The sequence below is a fragment of the Elephas maximus genome, chromosome 11 (assembly GCF_024166365.1).
Source record: "Elephas maximus indicus isolate mEleMax1 chromosome 11, mEleMax1 primary haplotype, whole genome shotgun sequence".
NCBI classification, from domain to species: domain Eukaryota; kingdom Metazoa; phylum Chordata; class Mammalia; order Proboscidea; family Elephantidae; genus Elephas; species Elephas maximus.
The window spans coordinates 96,104,536-96,120,472 of NC_064829.1; the positions used below are offsets into that span (position 1 = coordinate 96,104,536).

Below are 15,937 nucleotides of genomic sequence, written 5' to 3' on the forward strand. Positions count from 1 at the left end.
TACAGGTGAGAAGCCCTATGAATGCAGTCAGTGTCAGAAAGCTTTCACCAAAAGTCACACCTCACTATTCATCAGAGATCACACACTGGAGAGAAACCTTATGAACGTGGTGAATGTCAGAAAGCCTTCAGCCAGAAGTCATATCTCCTTATCCATCAGAGAATTCACTCAAGGGGGAGACCTTATGAATGCATTGAATGTGGAAAAACTTTTTCCCACAAGTTTAGCCTCATTATCCACCAGAGAATACATACAGGAGAGAAGCCCTATGGATGCAGTGAATGTGGAAAAACATTTCCTAAGAAGTTTAGCCTCATTGTACATCAGAAAATACATACAGGAGAGAAACCTCATGCATGCAGTCAATGTCAGAAATCTTTTGCTCAGAAATCACATCTTATTATACACCAAAGAACTCACACAGGCGAGAAGCCTTATGAACGCAGTGAGTGTTGGAAAACTTTCTCCCACAAATTCAGACTCATTTTACATCAGAAAACTCATGGAGGAGAGAAATTATGAATGACTTGGATATCTGAAAGTTATCATTGAGAGAGAATAGTTCATTGTACCACAGCATTTACGTAGGAGTGAAACCTCAGTGCTGCAGTGAATGTGAATAAGCTTTCTTTCAAACTCACACCTCGTTACCCGTCAGATAATTGTACTAGGTAGAATGCCAGACATGAAGAAATACCTTTCCCAATAAATGTCAATTGAGTGTAGCCCAGAGAATCCGAACAGAGAGGAACATCTCTTTATATACTGGTTGTGGGGATGCTGTCAGCATGAACTTCAGCTATGTTGGTATCAGAGAATTGATATTGTTATAGATTGAATTGTGTCCCTGTAAAAGTCACACGGCGGCATCAGAGGTCCTCTAACTTCATAAGGAGGGGGAATCACTGTCAACACCAGCCCAAGGCTGATTTCTATGAGGTGGAGGTCAGACATACCTCGTCTCTCCAACTTTTTTTTTTTTACCGATTCTGACACCAGCCATCCCTCCCACAGCATACTCTACTTCTCTGCTGGATTTGATAATTCATTGTAATGGCCACGTAGAACTTACAGACAATGCTCATGATTATGGAGTTTACTAGGGAAATAACAGGTTACAGTTCAGGGTCAGACATGACTCAAGACACAGTTTACAGTTCAGGGTCAGACATGACTCAAGACACAGTTCTTCAGTCAGGGCAAGTTTTTGGCCTTCTTCGCAGGAAAGCCTCTCCTTTGGCTCGTGGGCCCATGAGCCCATGGGCATCTTGGTGTGGCCTTGGTGTGGCCTCTGTCCTGCTGGATCAAGTGTTACAAAGCTCTTTAGCTCTACTTATAAGTGCCCACACATACCCCACTCTACCAGGAAGCCTCCTAACCAAAGGCACTCAGCTCTCATTCATGGGTCAGCAAGCCTAGCTCCTCTGACAAGTGCTCAGAGTCACCCACTCTGCCAGGAAGCCTTCCTCCCAAGGGCCCCCAGCTCTATTATTCTCTGGGTTGGCATGCCCACTGTAATCACCTTGCTCCATGAGCTGGGATGTCTACCATGCTGTCTCACGCCAGTCTCCCGGTTCTGTTTTGCTGTTTCTCTGCCATCATTTCTCACCGTCCTGCGCCGTCTCTGGTGTTACAATTCTCTGTCTGTCTCCTGGGCCTAGGAGGTTCTCAGTACAGGGACTCTGGGTCCAAAGGATGTGTACTCCTCTCCTGTCTCTTCTTCTTGGTGGTAGTGAGGTTCCTCCCTGTGCTCTAGGATTAGCTCTTTTTTAAGCTTAGTGGCATGACAAAATAGACCAATCCCCTTGTTAGGGTTCCATACACCTTATTTGCGTGATCCCAGCCCACAAGTGCCATGCACCTTGTTTGCATTGTTAGCAATGCTGTCCATTCCCCTTGGTGGACCACAAGGACCTTATTTACATAGTCCCACCCAATCACTGTGTGGGAGTTACAAGACCATGCATGGCTAGAAGGGCCATATTAAATAATCCACTGCATGGCAGTTCCCAAAAAATAAGTGTTGTAAATCCTAACCTCTATACCTGTGAGAAGGAGACCTGGTGATGCAATGTTTAAGTGCTCAGCTGTTAATTGAAAAGTTGATGGTTTGAACCCACCAGAGGCTCTGCAGAAGAAAAGACCTGGCAATCTGCTCTGGAAAAGATTAAAACCTAGGAAACCCTATGGGCAGTTCTGCTCTGTCCTATAAGGTCACCGAGTTGGAATCGACTCAACGTAATCAACACAACTGCACACGACAACAACAACAATATACCTGTGGCTGTAATCTCATTTGGGGATGGGGTTTTCTTTGTTATGTTAATGAGGCTATATCACTGTAGGGTGTTCTTAAGCCAATCACTTTTGAGATAAAAGGAGCAGATTAGGCACAGGAGCAAGCAATCACATATGGAGGAAGATAGATTCCATACCATGTGAAGAGGGCTGAGGAACTGTGGAACAGTAGCTGAAAGGAGACAAAGACCTTCCCAAAAGGCGACAAAGATAATGCCTTCCCCTAGAGCGGAGTCCCTGAATTTGGACTTCTAGCCTCCTAAACGGTGAGAAAATAAACTTCTGTTCATTAAAGCCACACACTTGTGGTATTTCTGTTATAGCGGCACTAAGAAACTAAGGCAGATATTAAGAAACAAGTTCTATATTTTTATGAATCTAGGAAATCATGTTCTCATTGATATTTATTTTATGAGGGAAGTCACTTACCTGTTGTGTTATAAGAGACCATGTCATAGAAAGTACTAAATATGTACATAAATACACTTGTTGGAAAACAAAGCAAAAAATATATCAGAACAATCTCTGAGTAAGGGTTTTGTACCCATTTTTATTACAAAAATGTATCAATCATATTTGGAAATCTCATGTGTTAGGATAACATCATTGTGAATACATACTATATATGCTTACATGTACATAAAAATTTCCCATAAAATATCTGTATTGAATCTTCGAAAAATCATTGTAATGCTACATAAATTGTAACTGGACTGCAATGGTTGATTATTTTAGTAAGAAAGCCTAATGAAGAAAGGCCTGGGAATCTACTTACAACAACAACAACAAAAAAACAGCCATTGAAAACTTTATGGAGCACAGTTCTACTCTGAAGCACATGGAGTTGTCCACGCTGAAGTTGACTCCACAGAAGCTATTTTTTTTTTATTAAATGCATGACTTTGAACCATATATATGGATTATTATTCAACAATTGATTGAAAATGAAATGAGCTGTCCTCCGACAGCAGTGGGTCTACATCTGGAAGTGGGCAGGGGAATGGGCTTGGCTTGTCAATTACTGTTGGGTGTGTTGGATTGGATAGCCAAACCAAACCAAACCTATGGCTGTAGAGTCAATTTCGACTCATAGTGACCCTATCGGACAGAACAGACTGCCCAATAGGGTTTCCAAGGAGTGCCTGGTGAATTCGAACTGCTGACCTTTTGGTTTGCAGCTGTAGCTCTTAACCACTATTCCACCAGGGTTTCGGGTTGAATAGCATCCTCCCCAAAATTTATGTTTACCTAGAACCTTGGAGTGTGACCTTCTTTGGAAGTAGAGAGGCTTTGCAGGTTAGTTAAGATGAGGTCATACTGGGTTAGTGTGGGCCCTAAATGCACTGACTGATATCTTTTAAGAAGAGAGGAAGAGACTCAGAAATAGAGACATGTGGTGGGAAGACAGCCATGTGATGACGAAGGCACAGACCGGAGTGTGGCAGCTGCAAGCCAAGGAACACCAAGAACTGCGGGCTGCCACCAGAAGCTAGGGAGAGGCAAGGAAGCCTTCTTCCCTAGAGCCTTTGGAGGGACTGTGGGCCTGCTGACACCTTGATTTTGGACTTCTAGGCTCCAGAACTGTGAGAGCATAAATTTCTATTCTTGTAAACCAAAAAAAAAAAAGGAATCTCAATGAAATACTACATTATTTTTTTTCACCCTACTATTTGGTGGTGTGTAGCCCTGGTGGCGCAGTGGTTAAGAGCTTGGCTGCTAATCAAAATGTTGGCAGTTCTAATCCACCAGCGGTTCCTTGGAAACCCTATGGGGCAGTTCTACTCTGTCCTATAGAGTTGATATGAGTGGTAATTGACTTGACAACAGGTATTTGCTGGTATTTGTAAACAAGTCTGGAAGTTTTTGAGCCTCTTCTGAGTAAAACTGCATTTCATCAATTGCAAGATGACATTTCCCCCACATATTATTGTTGTGTGCCTTGAGTGGCTTCTGACTCACAGGGAAGTGGTATATAATTGATGGCATGAAATATTCAAACGGAGAGCCCTTTCTTAGTGGTACATAAAATAATGGTGTATTGTACAACCATAGGTATCTTAGATTGGATGAAATACAATAGAAGTCATCATCTTTATAAAGGATTTTATTTCTTCTACACTTAGAGGGTCATCGAAAAAGGAGATCCTCAACGAGATGGATTGAAAAAGTGGCTGAAACAGTGGGCTTAAACATATCAATGATAGTGAGGATGGTGCAGGACTGGGCAGCGTTTTGTTATTTTGTATATGGGGTTGCTATGAGTCGGAACAGATTCTACAGCACCTAACAACAATAATATTTAAAGATCCCTGGTGGCACACTTGGTAAGCGATCAGCTACTAACTGAAAGGTTGGCAGTTCAAATCCAGCCGCCGCTCTGTGGGAGGAAGATGTGGTAGTCTGCTCTGTAGAGATTACAGTCTTGGAAATCATATGAGGCAGTTCCGCTCTGTCATATAGGGTCACTATGAGTCAAATCTGCTCAATGGCAATGGGATACAGGGTGAGTTTAAATACAGATTTTGAGATTTGAGGATAACTATTTACAACCTTTTTTTTTTTTTTTTTTGCATCTTCTGAATTCTGAACCATTTGAGAGATAAAAAAGAACCAAACCTGTTGCCATCAAACCGGCTGACTCATAGCCACCCTGTAGGACAGAGTAGAACTGCCCCATAAGGTTTCCAAGGAGCAGCTGGTAGATTCGAACTGCCAACCTTTTGTTTGCAGCCAAGCGCTTAAACCACTATACCACTGGGGCTCCATTTGAGAGATTGTCCTTACATAATAAAGAATTTCTCTGGCCTTTGTCCCTGGTTCCTGAGAGCTAACCTCTACTGCCACCAGTCGCCACCAAGCCGATTCCAACTCATAGCAACCCCCTGTGTGTCAGAGTAGAACTATGTTCTACAGGTTTTTCACTGAGAGAGTTTTTAGAAGTATATCACCAAGCTTTTCTTTCTAGGCACTTCTGGGTGGACTGGAACCTCTCACCAAACCCTTGGAATTTCACAAGTGATAGGAGTGTATTTGTTATTTATAGTGGGCCTCTAGATAGTTTACGCTGAGGAAATGACTCAAGATGGGAGCTGGCCACCTTGAAAATGCAGCCATGTGATTAGAGGGTTGGGGCTTTGGGCCATGAGGTATCAGCCCAACCTTTGGAGATGGGGAGGGGCTATAGAGGGGCTGGAGATTGAGTTTAACCACTTGGACAACGATTCAATCAATCTTGCTCATATAATGACGCCCCAATAAAAACTCTAGGCACCAAAGCTTCGGTGAGCTTCCTGGGCTGGTGGTATTCAGTGCATGTGTTGTCACACATCAGCGCCGGGAGGGTAATGTGTCCCTGAGGACACAGAAGCTTCATATTTGGAACCACCCTAGTCCCAGATTTTGCCCTATGTGTCTCTTCCTTTGGCTGGTTCTAATTTGTATCTTCTTTTCCTGTAATAAATCTGTAATCATAAGTTTAGTGCTTTCCTGATTCTGTAAGTCCTTCTAGTAAATTGTTGAACCTGACTGAGCCCATAGGGACCCCCAAATTTGTAGCCAGGCTGGTCTGAAGACCCTAGAACTTGTAGCTGGTGTCTGAACTGAGGGCAGCCTGTGGAGGACTGTGCCCTCAGAATGTGCAGTGTAGCCAGTTATTGTCCCTGATATGGTTGTGGAATCAAATAAATTTCTTGCCTCTCACTGGTCAAGAATGAGCAGATGAGGCACGAAGAGTTTTCCACACAAGCAAAGCTTTATCGAAGAGGCTTGCAGGCGGAGATGAGGAGGGCCTAAGCTACATTTACCCCCATCTCACAGAACAAAAGACTTGCCAGGGTTTTTAAAAGTTTTTAGGAAGGAAAAGATTCATTTGTATTCATAAGCATAGGCAGGAATATGTTAACTATGGTGTGTGTGCAGCAGCTTTCTAAGATGGCTCCTGTCCTGGAGGCTTCTGGGAGCTGTAGCAGGACTTATTATGGGGTGTCACGCCTGCGCAGTCTCCTGCTCCCCAAGTTCGATTTCCCAGCTGCAGCCCCTCACTGCCCCTGGTGGGAGGTCACACAGCAGTCACAGGTGGAGGTTCTGCCCATGTCCCTGGGGCTGGTTTTCTTCAGCTGCTTCTGAAAGACAACTTTAAAGAAGTTTCTGATACCCTGCCTCGTTATTCTGGGGAGTGGCTTTGTTTCTGTGCCCTGGCCCATTTCTGCTATTTCGTTACTTTAATTTGTTTATGTGAATTAATATCAGACAGATGGAGATACAATTTAGCTTTATTCATGGTTTTGCTGATTGGGTAATGTGGCTTGATGCTATAGTTGTAATAGACTTCTTCTCCCATATGGCACAAGATATGCAAGATACTTGCCCCTTTGAAAGAGTGTATACTAAACTGAAGGTGTATTTTTTATTAATCCTTCTCTGCAGTGTAGCTAGGAAGTTGCATAAATTCTTTTCTTAAACAGTGATTAAACACTCAAATACATTGAGTATAATTTTAGTTTCACAAAAATAAATTTCCTTTTCCAGCACAATGTTTTACACTAAAATGGGGGAACTGCAGCCACGGCAGTTACTCAGGATAAGATAAGATAATTCAAAGGATTCTTGAAATCCCATAAATTAAACTTACATGTTGTTTTTATTGTTAGTTGCCAGCAAGTTGACTCCAACTCATGGTGACCCCATGAGTGTCAGAGTAGAACTGTGCTCCATAGGATTTTCTAGGCTGTGACCTTTCAGAAGCAGATTGCCAGTCCTGACTTCCAAGACCCCCTGGGTAGGCTAGAATCCACCAGTCTTTTCCCTGGTAGTCAAGCGCTTAACTGTTTGTGCCTTCCAGGGGCTCCTATGCTTACACAATACTCTAGTGAGGACAAAGCCTACAAATATGGCATGAGAAAATAAAACACCAGCAAACATCAAGATGTTCTTAGATGCGCAGGCACAGATTCGAGGAACTTTTTTCAGTCACATAGGACATGCTTCATCCCCAGGTCACAAACCACCAAAATACATTGAGGTTTCTTGGTTTCAGGGAAGCTGAGGCAAAAGTTTACTGAGAGATCTTGTATATTCACTGGTCACATAGCGAAAACCAGACTTTGTAAACAACAAAGGTGTTTCTGTTTTGTGCTGTTGGGTTGATTCCAACTCATAGTAACCCCATGTGACAGAGCAGAACTACCCCATAGGGTTTTCTATGCTGTAATCTTTACAGGAGCAGTACTGGAGCAGATCTCCAGGTCTTTTCTCCCGCGGAGCAGCTGCATGGGTTCGAACTGCTGACCTTTTGGTTAGCAACCGAGGACTTAACCATTATGCCACCAGGGCACCTTAAACAGGTGTAGATCATCAATCTATCCATTTTCAATAAACATTTATAGACAAGCACCTTGAGGGGAGCTTTGGGGTTTAAACTGTATGTTAGAAATTGCTAGCTAGTATACTTCATTTCTGTCTTGATCAGCGTGATCAGTGGTCAGTTGGATCGTTTCAGGTGGTCTTGAGATCTTAGAGCTAACACAGACCAGCTGCAAGTTAAGCCTACCCCTACAGAGCAACCAAGACTGGTGCTGTTGTTCTTAGGTGTCAGTTCCAACTCATGGTGACCCTATGTACAACAAAATGAAACACTGCCAGGTCCTGTACTATCCTCACAATTGTTGTTATGCTTGAGCCTATTGTTGCAGCCACTGTGTCATTCCATCTCATTGAAGGTCTTCCTCTTTTTCACTGACACTCTACCAAACATGATGTCCTTCTCCAGGGATTGGTTCCTCCTGATAACATGTCCAAAGTGTGTAAGACATAGTCTCACCATCCTTGCTTCTAAGGAGCATTTGGGCTGTACTTCTTCTAAGACAGATTTGTTTGTTCTTTTGGCAGTCCATGGTATAGTCAGTATTCTTCACCAACACCGTGATTCAAAGCCATCAATTCTTCTTCGGTCTTCCTTACTCATTGTCCAGCTCTCACATGCATATGAGGCGATTGAAAACACCATGGCTTGGGTCAGGCTCACCTTAGTCTTCAGCAACCAAAACTACAATGTTTTTATTTCATTTACCATTTTTTTTAATGTTGATTAGTTTCATGAAGGTGATTTCCTGAACTAGAGAGGGGAAGGGCCCAGAGATTAAATTCAATCATGGGGGCCAACGATTCAATCAATCCTTTCAATGTAATGAAACCTCAGTGAAAACTCTGGACACCAAAGCTCAGGTGACCTTTTTGGGTTGGCAATATTCTGCATATTGTCACATATCAATGTGTTGGGAGGAATGATGTGTCCTGACTCCATGGAAAGAGGTCAACAGAAGCTTTGTTTTTGGAACTCTCCCAGACCTCACCCTATTCATCTTTCCCTTTTGCTACAGTAAAACTGTAATGATAGGTACAGCACTTCCCTGAATTCTGTCACTTGTTCTAGAGAATTATTGAACCTGAGTGGGTGGTGCGAACCCCCAAATATATAGCCAGCTAATCAGAAGTGAGGGTGGTCTGGGGACTGCGGAGCTTGTGGTTGGTGTTGGAAGTGAGGGCAGCCTTGTGAAGGACTGTGCCCTTCACCTGTCAAGTCTGGCCTAACTTTGGGTAATTGGTGTCTGAAGCCTTTGTAACATGTAACACCCCAAAATAAGCAGGGGTTTTCAGAAGAGCTGGAATATTGTAGATGTATTCTTGGAGGACTCTTCCGGTGATGGACTCCTGTAGGCCACTACTATCACTGAGTGGATTTAATTCAGCTACTCTTGGCATTTTGACATCACAGTTATCACAGGAACCAACTTTCATCAGATTATACAAACCCTAAGGATCACTGGTTCTTCTCACGATGTCCCAATCACAAAAATAACCTCAGTACAAGGAAGGCGGAATGATGGTGGTGGGTTTTGGGTACACACAGATTTGCAATCCCATTTTTGTATATATTTTTTTAATTACTAGAATTTTTATAATGAAAAAATAAAATGGAACAGTCTTAGCTGTAAAAACACTGTGCCAGAAATCCAAAGTCAACTGAAGACATCTCACATTATTGACTAACCCACAGCCTCTTTAGTTAGATGACCAAGTTGGCTCACCCAGTTTTAGTGAGACTACCCCAATATACAGGGGTTCAGAAGATGTTGCAAAGACTTATTTGTGTTAAAATCAGTGATTTGCCTTTCAGTTAAGCAATTTAAGTGTAAGTCGTGATTCCCCTGGTTTTGACAGTGTAACTACAAACATGTGGCTTCCACTACCTTTCATATACTCTCGCTTAAATGCAAACAAGTTTTTCTATAGTACACACCAGTAAGACTTCATTTCACATACTTTGAACATGTTATCAGGAGGGACCAGTCCCTGGAGAAGGACATTACGCTTGGTATATAGAGGGTCAGCGAGAGAGAAGACCCTCAACGAGATGGATTGACATGGTGGCTGCAACAGTGGGCTCAAGCATAGCAATGATTGTGAGGATGGCGCAGGACCAGGCAGTGTCTCATTCTGTTGTACATAGGCTCACTAAGAGTTGAAAGCAACTTGTCAGCAAATGGTGAGGCAAATGGTTTGCACTCGACTGCTAACCCACTCAGCAGTACTGTGGGTGAAAAGTCCTGGCAAGCTCTTTCTGTTAAGTACAGCCAAGAAAACCCTATGGAGCAGCTCTACTCTGTAACACATGGGGTCGCCATGAATCAGACTTGACTGGATGGCAACTAATGGCAACAGCTGTATGTGCAATTTTAACTTTCCTTCCTGCTGTCCTTTTCATTTTCCATACTCCCTGTCATGAATTGAATCGTATCCCCCCAAAATATGCATTGTATGTGAGGACCACGGTCTCAGGGAATATTTAGCTCAATTGGCATGACAGTTTATAAAGAAAATGTTCTACATTCTACTTTGGTGAGTAGCATCTGGGGTCTTAAAAGCTTGTGAGTGGCCATCTAAGATACTCCACTGCTCTCACCCTGTCTGGGGCAAGGGAGAATGAAGAAAACCAAGGACCCATGGGAAAGATTAGTCCAAAGGTGCCCCGCTACCACCACTGACTGCTCTGACAGGGATCACAATAGACAGTCCCAAACAGAGCTGAAGAAAAATGTAGAACAAAATTCTAATTCACAAAAAAGGACCAGACTTACTGGTCTGACAGAGACTGGAGAAACCCTGAGAGTATCCCCCCCGACACCCTTATAGCTCAGTAATGAAGTCACCCCTGAGGTCCACCCTTCATCCAAAGATCAGACAGGCCCATAAAACAAAATGAGACTAGATAGGCACACCAACCCAGTGGCGAGGACAAGAAGGCAGGAGGGGTCAGGAAAGCTAGTAATGGGGAACGTAAGTTCAAGAAGGGGAGTGTTTATGTGTCATGGGTTTGTCACAAAACAATATATGTATTAATTATTTAATGAGAAGCTAGTTGGCTCTATAAACCTCCATCTAAAGTACAATAAAAATAAATATTAAAAAAAAAAAAAACATTGTAAATCCTAACCCCTATACCTGTGGATGTAATCCCATCTGGGAATAGAGTTTTCTTTGTTATTTAATAAGGCCATATCAGTGTAGGACATGCCTTAAACCAATCAATTTTGAGCTATAAAAAGAGCAGATTAGGCACAGACGCAGCAAGCAGGAAAGGGGAAAAGATATGTCACGTGGAGATCTCCAAGGAACTCTGAGAGAATGCTAGAGAAGCTGAGACAAGAATTTCCCCCCAGAGTGGACAAAGAGAGGCTTCCCCCTGGATCCAGCACCCTGAATTCAGACTTCTAGCCTCCTAAACTGTGAGAAAATAAATTTTTATTCTTTAAAGTCACCCACTTATATTCCTGTTATAGCAGCACTAGCTAATTTCTCCTTTACCTACTAACTTTCCCCCTTACACACTCAGCCTTCCTAAATTGCAGCCATAGTCATTAGGACTGTTCACAAATATTCCAGATCCCTCTTGTTATAGGCACATGGAAGGATTGCATTTTTCCACATATTTGAATTTAGATAACACCATCTGGTTTGCTTCACTCAATGAGATGAGAGCGGAAATAATTGTAACTTCTGAGTAGAAGCCTTAGGAACCGTGTGTTCTCTTTCCCTCTCCCTTGGTAACCAGTAATATTCCAGGTAGGGGTTTCTCCATTCATCTGGGTCCCAGAGTGAGGATGATGATGAGGTAGAGCAGAACCCAGCCAACCCACAATGAACATGGAATAGAAGTGAGAAGTAGATCTTTGTTGCTTACTCAATCTAGAAATCCCTTTCTTAAATTCTGTTCCAGTACTCTATGGTAATCTAGCATCAGAACTCTAAATTCCAAAATGATAAGAATGAGGGTCAGCCCAAAGCTGGTTCCTATGAGGTGGAGGTCAGACATACCTCTATTCTCCCAACTTTTTCACCATTTTTGACACCAGCCATCCCTCCCATGGCACTCTCTTACTTCTCTGCTGGGTTCAATAATGCATTGCAATGGCCACACTGACCTCACAGACCATACTCACAGTTACGTGGCTTATTAGAGAAGTGACAGTCTACAACTTGGGATAAGTATCAACTGGGAAGTAACTAGCTACAACTCAGAAGACAGGATGCAGTTGGTCAATTAGGACAACTTTCAATCAGAACAGCTCTCTTAGCTACTTTCTGTAGTCCTAGAGGGCTCTTCCCTGAGCTGTGTAGGGCTCTGCGTTTAGCTACCACCACGCTGCCTGGGGGCCTGCACAGCTCCTGAGGCTTCTGCTCTGCCCTTGGGCCTCTGCCCTGCTCAGTCAAGTGTTACAGCTCTTTTGGCTCCTCTGACAAGTGGCTGGAGGCACCCCGCTCTGCCAGGAAGCCTCCTGCCAGAAAGCACTCAGCTCTCTCTTACTCTGGGCTGGCAAGCCCACTGCTACCATCTGTTGGCCCCATGGTTCCCACTGCCCCTGATGCTTGCTGTTTATCTGCTGCTGGACTCTGCTGTGCTTGCTGCTGTCTAGTGCAGTCTCCAATGTTATGGCTCTTGACCCATATTACAGCTCTGTTAAGAGGGTCCCTCTCTCTTCCATTGCCTCTTTCAAAAACCTCTGTTGGGTTGGCTGCCTATATAAGCATCCGGGCCACAAAGCAACTAATCCCTGCAAGGTCACTTAATCCTATCAGGTGGTTTTACAAACCTATTTGCATAGTAGACTGACCAGTCCCTGCAAGGTGTGTAAAATAGATCAATCACAGGGCATGCTGCAACTCGTCATTTTTGGCAGAATTATAAACTCAAGGCCAGAACAGGCATATATAAGAGAAACCCACTGCACTCCAATGGCCTTTTTTAAAAAGGCCCAATCTCCTTCAAAGGATTTATGGGGACCTTGTATTCATGATCTAATTGTGCCACACAAGTGGCTAACAGCTTCAGCTGCTAACTGTCAAGGTTGATGGTTCAAGTCCCCCAGAGGTGTCTTGGAAGAAAAATTAGCCGTTGAAAACTCTTTGGAACACAGTTCTACTCTGACACACATGGGGTCACCAAGAGTCGGAATCGACTACAGCAACTGCTTTTTTTTTTTTGGTATTGATGTCTAGCCAGGAAAAAAAAAAAAACAAACTCTTCTACTGAGGTTTTTATAGTCCTACACAGGCCAATCCTAAATTCCCACAGGAGACAAATGCCCAAAAATATTTTAAACAATTCTAACAAAGAAAAATGATAGGGATTTTGCCCTGCTTGATGATAAGATTTATCATAAATCTATAGTAATTAAGATAGTGTTTAGTTGGTGCAGGACCAATAAATACTCCAGTGCAACAGAGAGCTCAGAAAATAATCCATACATATGGAAACTGGATAAATAACAGAGATGGCATTATGTGTTAGTGTGGAAAAGGATTATTTTTATAAGAGTCCTGAGAGAATTGGTTATTGTAAAAATGGCATGGAGGTGGCATCTGATCTCCTCTAAATTCACAAGGGGGGAGGAGAATCAAGATCAACAGCCCAAGGGTGATTCCTGTGAGGCAGAGGTCAGACATGCCTCCTGTCTGGGTCTTCTGGTTCCAGTAGCATCTCAGCACAGGGATCCAGGGTCCAAAGGATGCACTCCGCTCTTGGCTATTCTTCCCTGGTGGTGGTAGAATCCTTTTTTTCACCTCTGGGATGGCTCGTTTTAAGCCCAGCAGGGTGGCAAAACTGATCAATCCGCTTGGTGGGCCGCAATTACCCTATTTGCACAGTCCCACCCAATCACTTGGGTGTGAGTTATAAGACCATGGCAAGAAAAGCCACACAAAAGCAATCCATTGCACTGCAGTTATCCTTGGCGTCTACTTCATACACAAATCGATCAATCCTTTACATATTTGATTCCAAAAGTCAGCAAACGTCTTTTGTACAGGGCCAGATAATAAGTATTTTAGAATTTGTGGGTCACATATGGTCTCTCCTATGTATAAACCTGTTGCTGTCAAGTGGATTCCTACTCATTCATGGTGGCCCCATGTGTTTCAGAGTAAAACTTTGCTCCATAGGGTTTTCAAGGTTGTGACCTTTTTGGAAGCATATTACCAGGCCTTTCTTCCAAGGTGCTTCTGGGTGGCTTTGATCTACCAACCTGTTAGTAGTTGAATGTTTAACTGTTTACACCACCCAGGAACTCCATATATATATATATATATATGCACACATGCTACCAGGACTCCATATATGAGCCCTGGTGGTACAACTTTAAGTGCTCATCTGCTAACCAAAAGGTGGTTCAAACCTACCCAGCGGCTCTACAGAAGGAAGTCCTGGTGATCTGCTCCCATAAAGATTACAGCCAAGAAAACCCTAGGGGCAGTTCTACCATGCCACATGGGATCGCTACAAAGTGGAATTGATAGCATCCAATGACAACAACATATACTGTATATGATATAAATCTACACATTTATATGTATACACACATTTGCATTATATATACACACCCATATATATAGTATATGTGTATATATACATACACACCCGTGTGTGTGATTATTAACCCTTTAAAAAATATATAAAAAATAGTCTTAGCTCAAGGGCAAAGCCAAAGCAGGCTGTGGCCTGAATTTGACACACAGGCCTCAGTTTGCCGACCCCTGGAAACCTAAATGTGAAGTGTAATATCCAAAGTTGTAGAAGAAAATACAAGAGAATGTCTTTCTGGTCTTCATGTGGGGAAGGACTTCATTAAAAAGACATAAAAATCACAAACTATAATGGGAAAGATTGTTAAATTTCAGCTACATTCAAATGAAATAATTCTGTACGAAGGACAACAAAAAGTGAGAACGCAAGCTGCAGACTCAGAGAACTTAACACTCAACTGAAAAAAGATTAGTAACTTTTTTATCTAGACTACAAATTAAAAAAAAACAATAACAAAAAACCCACCAAACCCGTTGCCATTGTGTCCATTCCAACTCACGGTGGCCTCATATGTTTCAGAGTAGAACTGCTCCATAAGGTTTTCTTGGCTGTAATCTTTATGGAAGCAGATAGCCAGGCCTTTCTTCTGGAGAGCAGCTCAAATCTCCAACCTTCAGGCTAGTGTTAAAATGGCATGGCAGGGGCGTCTGACCTCCCTAACGTCCCAAAGGGGAAGGAGAAGAGTCATTATCAGCATCAACAGCCCAAAGCTGATTCTTGTGAGGCATACCTACCAGATATACCTCCTCTCTCCAACCTTTCTTACCAACCCTGACACCGTTGTTTCTTCCCATGGCACTCTCTACTCCTTTGCTGAGTTCAGTCGTCCATTGCAATGGCCATACAGAATTCACAGACTGTACTCACAGTTATGGGGTTTATTAAGGAAGTAACAGGGCACGACTTGGGGTTAGGATACAGTTCTTCGATCAGGACAGCCTCTTCTCAGCCGTGCCTAAAGGCAGGCCTCTCTCTGGCCCTCGGCCTCTGCCTTGCTCGAGCAAGTGTTACAAAGCTCCTAGCTCTGTGGGCTGACAATCCCCAGCATAGCAGTCTTGTGCCGCTATGGCTGTTGCAACTGCTGCGCCGCCATCTCTTGCTGTCTTCCATGTTATAGCTCCCAACTCTCTCTCTCCCTCACCCCCATGTCTCCCTTTAAGCCTAGCAGGATGGGAAAACTGACCAATCCCCTTGTTAGGGTTCCATATACCTTATTTGTATGGTCCCACCCCGACAAGAGTGCTATGCACTTTATTTACATTATTAGGAGGCTAATCAATCCCCTTGGCAGGCCACAAGCACCTCATTTGCACAGTCCTACCCAATCATTTGTGGGAGTTACAAGACCATGGCGAGAAACGCCATATAAAAGCCATCTTTTCGCACTGCAGTTAGTAATCCAGCACAAACCGTTTGCACCACCCAGGGACCTAAACTATAACTTTTCCAAATCAATAAAATGACAACAAAGTGAAATAAAATGGACAAAGATTCACAACAGAAGAGACTCTGAATAGCCGATAAACATGATACTGAACTTTATTAGTAACTGAAAAGCAGACAAATTTTTGGACTGGACAATTCTCAGATCTTATTCATTTCCTTTATCTTTTTGTAAAATTTACAGCAATTCATATTGGATGGGATCATTTTAAACAGGTTTTTAACATTTCTGTAAAGTTATGGCAATTTACATGAGTCATAATCCACTTGATGGCAATT

The 15,937-nt window shown here is 43.0% G+C and overlaps 1 protein-coding gene across 1 annotated transcript in view; it reads left to right on the plus strand.

Annotated features, from left to right (window-relative positions):
- Positions 1 to 15,937, plus strand: part of LOC126086226 (zinc finger protein OZF-like) — a 42,493-nt gene that overhangs the window by 23,414 nt on the left and 3,142 nt on the right. Inside the window, exon 7 of the mRNA XM_049902392.1 lies at positions 125 to 367. Coding sequence (XP_049758349.1) covers positions 125 to 367 — 243 coding nt within the window. The remainder of the gene's footprint in view (positions 1 to 124; positions 368 to 15,937) is intronic.